Source organism: Chionomys nivalis, chromosome 3 (assembly GCF_950005125.1).
Source record: "Chionomys nivalis chromosome 3, mChiNiv1.1, whole genome shotgun sequence".
NCBI lineage: Eukaryota > Metazoa > Chordata > Mammalia > Rodentia > Cricetidae > Chionomys > Chionomys nivalis.
In genome coordinates this window covers 53,835,087-53,843,758 of record NC_080088.1, presented here as the reverse complement: position 1 = coordinate 53,843,758, position 8,672 = coordinate 53,835,087, and the positions used below count along the sequence as shown (strand labels likewise).

The 8,672-nt window shown below is 40.4% G+C and overlaps 1 protein-coding gene across 3 annotated transcripts in view; it reads right to left on the bottom strand.

Moving 5' to 3' along the window:
- Positions 1-3,785: 3,785 nt before the first annotated feature.
- Cblb (Cbl proto-oncogene B) overlaps positions 3,786-8,672 on the bottom strand; it is a 182,728-nt gene continuing 177,841 nt past the window's right edge. For all 3 annotated transcript variants that reach the window (XM_057764509.1, XM_057764508.1, XM_057764510.1), the window contains one exon: positions 3,786-7,346. In XM_057764509.1, coding sequence (XP_057620492.1) covers positions 7,087-7,346 — 260 coding nt within the window. In that variant the 3' untranslated portion in view covers positions 3,786-7,086. The remainder of the gene's footprint in view (positions 7,347-8,672) is intronic.

Genomic DNA, 8,672 nt, shown 5'->3' with positions numbered 1-8,672 from the left:
GTGATTATTTCAGGTCTAAACTAGCCAGGTGGCCAGGAATCAACAAATAACTCTCTCCTTCTACAAATTGGTGTGCCAAAATGGTGGACTAAATCCATGTAAAACCTGAGAAAGCTTAAAAAGAAATTCTAGACACACACACGAAAAAACAAAGTTTAGCTGCATTTATTTTCCAGCTGGCAGCATGCCACAGCTCCTTTAAGAGAGGTTTTCCTGATTCCGTGGCAGCAAAAGAAAATAGCCACGCCATTTTGAAATACTGGTTTTCTGTGCTATGCTGCCAGTGTGACCTCTGGCTCTTCCAGGAGACCTAATATTTGGATGGGGTTTGTGAGCAACATACTACAGCTTGTTTGATGGCAACTTGGACAGGCTGTGTGCCTGGAAGTGGGGCCAAGTACATGACTTTCAGAGGCAGCTAATGGCTCCATCATGCTGGACTGGGCAGGGCAAGCAGAAAATTCTGTATTACTCCTAGCAATGATGCAGCTTAAGTTTTTAAGAAGCTCTTAGCATCTTAAGAAGCTGTTTTGATCAGATACACAATAAAAACAGATTCAGACATAAAAGACCTCTAAATGGGTTACATTGTTGGATAAATGTACATAGGCTTGGGAAAGAGAAGAAAAAGAGTATAGAGAGTTGAAAAAGACCATCCATCGCCGGATGAAGGTTCTATGGTGATATGCAAGATATTCATCAGTGTGGCTATAGAATAAGGCCAGTTCAGGCACCCTCTCCTCTGCTGCCCACGGAACTAGTTGGGGAAATCCCCTTGGACACCTGGGAACCCCTCTAGAGCCAAGACTCTAGCCAACCCTAAAGTGGCTTCCTTGGTTAGGATAACTTCTTTCCTGCTCCCATAGCCACCCTTCCTCTATCTCCATCTTTGGGCCTGTGGCAGAGCTATAGGGGATCATAGCTAGGTAGAGAAAACTAAAGAAAATGCTGGGAGGAAAAAGGCAGAGTAGAGAGATACCATGTAGCCTGGCAGGAGACAGACACCAACCTGAATGTCCCTGAACTGAAGAGTGTATAAGGAAAATGTGGTGCATTTACTCAGTGGAGTACCTCACAGCAGAAAAAAATAATGACGTCTTGAATTTTACAGGCAAATGGATGGAGCTAGAAAACATCATTTTGAGTGAGGTAACCCAAATTCAGATCACATGTACTCATTTATAAGTGGTTTTTAAACATAAAACAAAGAAAACCAGCATACAAATCACAATCCCAGAGAAACTAGACAACAATGAGGACTCTAAGAGAGACATAGATCTAATCTACTTGGGAAGTAGAACAAGACAAGATCTCCTGAGTAAATTTGGAACAAGGAAGAGAATTGAAGGGGAGGGGAGAGAAGGGGAGAGGAGCAGAGAAAAATGTAGAGATCAATAAAAATCAATAATAATAAAAAAGAAATGGTTTAAATTAGTATGTTAGCCAATAAGAAGCTAGAGCTAATAGGCCAAGCAAAGATTTAATTAATACAGTTTCTGTGTGGTTATTTCAGATCTAAGATAGCCAGGCCAGCTTGCAACCAACAAATGACCCTCCTCCAACATCTACTTCCTCAGGTTTGGGAAAGGAAAGAAGAGTTTTCATAACTGCTGATGGGGCCACAGAAGTCCTTGTACTCACAGAGAAGCACCAAGAGAACCAGGAATGTTAAACACGCAGGGGTGTCTCCTCAATGGAGGAGATAAAATCAAATGCCTGCATCCCATCAGGAGAGTCATAAGTGGAACTTGTTAATGTCCTGGTGAAGTTTTTTGCTCTCTGAAAGAACAGATCTCACTCCAATTCCCCAGAATTATTATCCTAGACACTTCCCTCCCTAGACGATTGCCCATCCTTAGGGGAGCTGTTGTTACAAGTACTTTATGTCCCACTGACCTCTATGCTATTGGCCAGAGACCACACTTGATTCTAGGCCTTTTTGCTAGAGAACCCACCCTCTTGATCACATGCAGTTTGTCGGAGTCTCTATGTAGTCATACCTTAAGCTTTATTGTGCACCTGGATTTGGAATAAATGGACTTATTGTTGCCTGGAAAACTTTTCTCAAATTGTACTCTGTTTTAAATATGCTAACAATGAACTTCCTGGTGTTTGACTCTCCAAACTGATCCAGAGTGACTAAGTCAGTCTGCACTGGGATCTCATTCTTATCTCTTTGTTTAATTCACTTCTGTTTATGAGACCCCCTCCCCCGGCTCAGTGTGCTACTCTAGTGCTTCCTTGATTTTTAAAATTTTCAATGTAGTCTCCAAACGTGGACACTAAACTCACGTTTGCCAGGAAACTGCTTGCTCGTTTATTGTCTATTGTGTCACATATCCAGTAGCTTGATTCCCTTGAGTCTCATTCATTGGCATACACCCTAAGGCTGCTTGTATCAGTGAGCCTGGCAGGGGGCCTTTTCAAGATGGTTCAAAGCTCAATGCCTTGGCAAGGATCCACGGATTCCATGGGAATAGGATCAAGACTTGCCCTTCTACTTGTCAAAGGACTTACTGCTGCCTCTCCTCTAGTTTTTTTTCACTCTGATCAAACACAGAAGGAATCCTAATATGTTAATGTCTTTAAACCTTAGTGTTTTTGCGATTTTGTTTAATGGCAGTTAAATGATTTTGGTCTTCGCTTAGTGAAAGAAAATTAAGGCAGCTTGTGTCATCGTATTAATAAGTAGTTTTGTTAATGATGTAGTCCATGAGTGAAGAAAGCAAGATAAAAGGGAAGAGAGGCCTTTCCACCCATGGCTACAAGTCCAATTCACAGCTATTGTTCACTTACTGGAAACCCTTTGCTGACCTCAACTTTCTACTTGCTATGAAGCAGGTGTGTTTCTGCATATGTGAACTACAAAAGCCCATGCTCTATAAACAAGGAAGGCAGGACGGGCTTTGCAGAGGCATGACTTGGATTTTACTTTGAAGAATTAGCCCAGCTAGCACAATGGAAAAGCAAACATTAGAACTGACTGGCAGGCACAGGCATGGGCATATGTGGGCAACGGCAAGCTAAATAGAAACAGAGACCATCTCAAGAGAGAACAGTGGTGTACAGACATGGGATAGCCACTGAAAGATGAAAAAAGGGGGCTGTACAATAGTTGTAGTGTGATAACATACAATATTTACGGAATTACTGATGTCTTTCTCGACTCACTGTGGGTGGATTCAGGGAATATGAGTATCATGGTGCATGGGATTTTGCAGGAGGTCTTGATTAATTTTATGACATTTTGATATGATTCTTGACATAAAATGAGTTCCCTGTATTGGGTACCTCTAAATGGCAGCAGTCACTGACAATGTGTTAGCACTGGCATCTAGTGCTCTTACCAAACATCTACTGTCTCAATGGGTGCTCTTCCTACTTTTAATCTATGTTGTTTCCTCCATGGTTTATGCTAGCCACTATCCGGTGATTACAAACGTAAGGATTTTAAAGAAGAGATATCAGTATTAATCAGCAAATGTCTACTCATGATCTAGTGGTATCCTCCCCTATCAGGACTTCCACTGATAATGGGCTCATTACCTGTAACTTTAAATTCTGACTTTCATCTCTCTGGCATGACTGAAGTCAGAGAGCAGTGAAGTCACGTGGATATGGCACCTGGTAACTAAGTCATTTTCTAGGATGGACATATTTGCCCATTATATTCAATAGCTCTGTGATGCTGTTTTCATATCCTTTAGAAAAATGACATCAGTGACGTGCTCTCATGGGAAGATTTGTGCTCATTTAAAAAATAACATACAAACTCCATTTGTTAACATTCATTTTTATAAAATACCTTAAAAGAACAGATAAAGTACTTGAGGTTACATATCCAGAATGGAAAAAAAGAAAGAATAAAATATAAATTAATTGAACATATAACTATTTTGCCACATTAGACAAGTGTAAAAAAATGCATTTCAAAACAATAAAAACGGGAATTGAGAAGGAAACCTTTCTATTGCTGTCTTTTTCTGGAACCTCTTCCTTGAAGCTCTAGTATTCTAGGTTTACAGGCAGGACCTGCATTGATGTTTAAAATATGCCGCATTTTACTTCCAAATCAGTCCATCTGAAACATCTCAAAACCAGATTAGGGAATTCAGTGCAAACTAAAGCTTCAAGTTGAAAATCCAAGAGGCAAAGTCACGTTCAGGATGGAGGAAATGCTTCTGGAACTGAACAAGTAAAGAGTTCACATTATGAATAAATCTTTGCATGTGTCCTTTGTGTGAGAAATGCTGAGTTAGCAAACAGACCTTGGAGGTTGTACTTAGGGCTCTATTGCACTCTGGGCAGGGGGAAAGCAGGAAGGGCTAACAACTATAATTGGGGAAGAAAGTTCAAGTTAAACATTACAATGACTGGATTTGGTTCTAGAAAACTTGGCTGTGATATATCAGATACCAACAGATTAGGGGTAGGGGAAAGGTGATTCACATACATACAAACAACAACAAAAAAAACCCCTCCCCGAGTACTGGAATTGAAACTTCACAGGAGATGGATCCTAAGTCCTCAACACCCAGAACAACTTGTAGGTAGGGGCTAAAATTAATCACGATTTGTTTTAATTGTGTAGATGATAGCAAATACGTCTTAAGGGTAATTTTATTATCAAATCTTGAGCTCTGGGAGGAAAATCTAACATTCTGGATCAGAGGGAATAAAGTCTGGATCATCTCAAAGTATTAGCTAGTATTCTGTTTCATAATGAAAATTAATTTGAACTAGTCTTTAAACAAAGTCTGTGAATTCCATGGTTTTTGTCTCCATTGTCTTACATAAGACTCACTGCTTTTACTTTAATGACAAAACTGGCAGTTGCCAGAGGGAAGATGCAGGGATCTTGGTACAATTCAGAAACTTACTCTTTCCTTCCTAACCTCAGGTCCAAACAAATGATATCGTCACATCTTTAGCTTTTAAATTCTTGCTGATAATTTCATGTATTACTCTAAAGAAGTGCATGAAAATATGTTGCAGTTCCCAGCGTTCCTGTCTTACATCACCCTTTAATCTATTAAGGGTGTTCTAACAAGGTTAGGACAACAAGGGGGCAACTTTGGGTTTTAGGCTATGTCGATGGTTGGCAAGATACATAAAGCCAAAAATACATAGCACTGTTCCCATATGACATCGGAACTTATAAAACAAGCAAAAAAATTATGGGCAGATAAAACAACAAATAGCCAATTGTAAAAAATAGCATATAAAAATTGTACTCATACCTCCTTATAGGAATAGAATCCAAGGAAATTAAAAATACCCCTCTGGGGGCAGAAGCAGTATAGGACTATCTGAATAAATCTAGAACAGACTATGAATCCTCAAGTCCTGTCTCACCCTATGTAAGTCAGACTGCAAAGGAATGCGCCGGACCCCCTTGCTAGGCAAATATGGCTTCGTGCATGAGTCTTTTACATCACCGACTCCATCAGATCTAGCCAATAGTCTCTCTTCTCCCTAGTCAGGATGGAGGACTCATTATCTGAGGCGTTTCTGTGTGTCCCACTGGTGTGGAACAAGGAGTGGAACAAACCTCCATGAACCTACAACTAAATCGATCTTTAGGAAGTATCAAATGTGGTCAAGCATTTTGTATGGAGATAGCTTTGATTTTCTTTTTCCACTATTAGGGATTTAAAAAAAAAAAACCCTGAAATTTCTGGAGTTCTGAAGCTCTCGCATCAATTTCTGGAGCTTCATCCATCAGATTAGAGACACATATCATCAAACACATATATACAAACAATATGTTAGAGCCAGTTTGCTCTTTAAACAAACCCAAGAGTGCAAAGCACACTGTAGATGGTCAATAGATATTTTTAGATTCAAACTAATTCCATAGTTTCAGAAGACCCACTCATTTTGTTAAAAAGGCAAAATTATGTTAAAGTCTTTCATCTGACTGGATGGGGCAACATGGAACAATCAATGAGAAAACCCACAGAGTAAATAGGAATCCTCGTTTGACAGGAGGAAGGGTCCTAGGGATTTTGCAAGTACCAGGGCTGCGGTAGCAGTGGCACATACCAGTCATCAGTACCTCAGGAGGAGGCTCACACACTGTGAGGAGCCAGGGTGACATCCCAAAATAGAAAATGAACTGGGCAAAAGGATGTCCATGACCTTATCTAAAGGCATATTAACAGATTTTGAGGAGACAACCACCTTTTCCAGCTTTACCGAAAGTGATACAGGCATAAACATCAGGGGATCTCATTATGGTCCTGGAACACAGTGCTGTCTCATGCGAGCCTGTTTTTCCTGCATCTGCAGTAGTCACTTTTACAGCATCATGGCACTCCTGGGCTATAAGAGGGAGAATATGGAAAACTAAAGGTCACAGCACTTGCACTAACAAGGGAAGCTCTTTTATATTATATAAAAACCCTTTACAAAAGGCAGTTTATTGACAAATAAATGCTTTATACATTCAGGTTTTTCCCCACCTCTCAACAGTGATGGTTCCCAAAGAAAAGACTCAGTAGTGAAGACAAGACCACACACATTTTCCTTTTTCTTTCTGCATTCGTTTGAGATGCTGTAGATCAGAACCTTCAGACTAGCATGTCGTATAAATGGGAGCAATGAAACTGGACCTGGGGACTTGAGGTGGGGCCTGGATAGAGAGCAACACAAACAAATGATTTTGCTGCTGATGGGGACAGCAGGGACGGGCATGAAAAGGTTACAGCAGACATGACCAATTATACAAAGGGCCTGTCAGGAACACAGTACAGGAATCCAAAATAGAGACAAAACGCAATTCTGCCAACATGTAAACAAGGAAAAGCATTTCACAGATTCAAAGTTCAAGGGGAGTAAACGTCTTTAAATTATTTTATCAGTTCAACCCTGATTTAAAAGTATGGCTAGCACAAACACAGAAGCTGCAGCGTGGGCATCCTAGGGGAGCCGTGGTCTCCAGAGAAGTGGTACTCTAGGCCTCCCTTCTGGAGACGCCATGCAAAATGACGCTGGGGCTCCTGCATCCCCTCTCAGTCCTTCTGTTCCATACTCCTGGAATATTTTGTCAACTGTTTTACCCTTTGGTGCTTGTAGTTCAGGCTGCTATAGATTTAGACGTGGAGAGACTGGAGGAGGGAAGGCAAATTCTCGAAGTATGCTCCTGGCCACTTCTACGTTATTCTGGGCAATCTCTAAGGCTCTTTTCACTTCTTCAAAGGCATAACCCTCTCCCATGAGTTTTGCAATTTTTGCATCAACATTTTCCAATGCTGCCTCAGGCCCATGGGGTTTTCTGTGATGAATTTCTGGTGCAGTCCTGCGGGGTCGTGGTTTCGGGGGTCGAGCTGGTGCTTGCGAACCATCTGTGGAGATTTTCAAAGACAGACATCATTGAAACAGTGAGATAAAAATGAATGTCATACGATTTCTTAGAAAATTAGGAAACAACCTTCATCAAGATTCAGTAATACCATTTTTAATATATAGCCAAAGGATGCTTAATCGTACCACAAGGACATGTGCTCAACTATGTTCATAGCAGCATTGTTTGTCATAGCCAGAAACTGGAAACAATTTAAATGCCCTTGGAGTGAAGAATGGATAAGGAAAATGTGGTACATTTACACAATGAAGTACTACACAGCAGAAAAAAATAACAACATCTTGAATTTTGCAGGCAAATGGATGGAGCTAGAAAACATCATTTTGGGTAACCCAGATACAGAAAGACAATTATCACATGTACTCATTCATAAGTGACTTTTAAACATAAAGCAAAGAAAACCAGCACACAAATCACAATCCCAGAGAACCTAGACAACAATGAAGACCTTAAGAGAGACTTACATAGATCTAATCTACATGGGAAGTAGAAAAAGACAAGATCTCCTGAGTAAAGTGGGAATATGGGGACCATGGGAGAGGGTTGAAGGCAAAGGAAGAGGTGTGGAGGGGAGCAGAGAAAAATGTAGAGCTCAATAAAAATAAAAATGAAATGAATGCCATAGGACACAATAGTGCTATCAATTTTTAATACTATTACTTATTTTCTCTACAAATACTTTTATTTGCTGGCTAAATTATTGTGAAATGGAAAATGTTACCTCATTTTGAAAATTACAATGTGGTGGGAGAATGTAGTAGTTTGACTCAAAAAATAAAATTTTTCTTTCTGATTTCATATTTCACTTTTCAGGCCACACAACAGATACATAAAAGAGAAAAACAGAAACAAACAAACAACAGCAACAAAAGAGTCAAAGCCCAAAGCTCAGAGTATAAGTGGCCAAGATCTGTTTTATCACATACTTTATCTTTCTCAAGTACGGCACAACCTTTGGCTGCTCCAAGACGAAGAGGGTGGAGAGGTCCCTAGTGGAGGGGATGCTTTCCCTATAACCTAATAGAAGAATGAAGAATAGCCCCCAGCCGGGTGGTGGTGGCGCACGCCTTTAATCCCAGCACTCGGGAGGCAGAGGCAGGCGGATCTCTGTGAGTTCGAGGCCAGCCTGGTCTACAAGAGCTAGTTCCAGGACAGGAACCAAAAAGCTACTGAGAAACCCTGTCTCAAAAATCCAAAAAAAAAAAAAAAAAAAAGTCCCCAAATGTTCTCTTTCTTACTCATGTGTGGTTATTCTGATCTGAACTATTTTCATAAATATACTCTGTAGGCTCTCCTCCTGACTTTT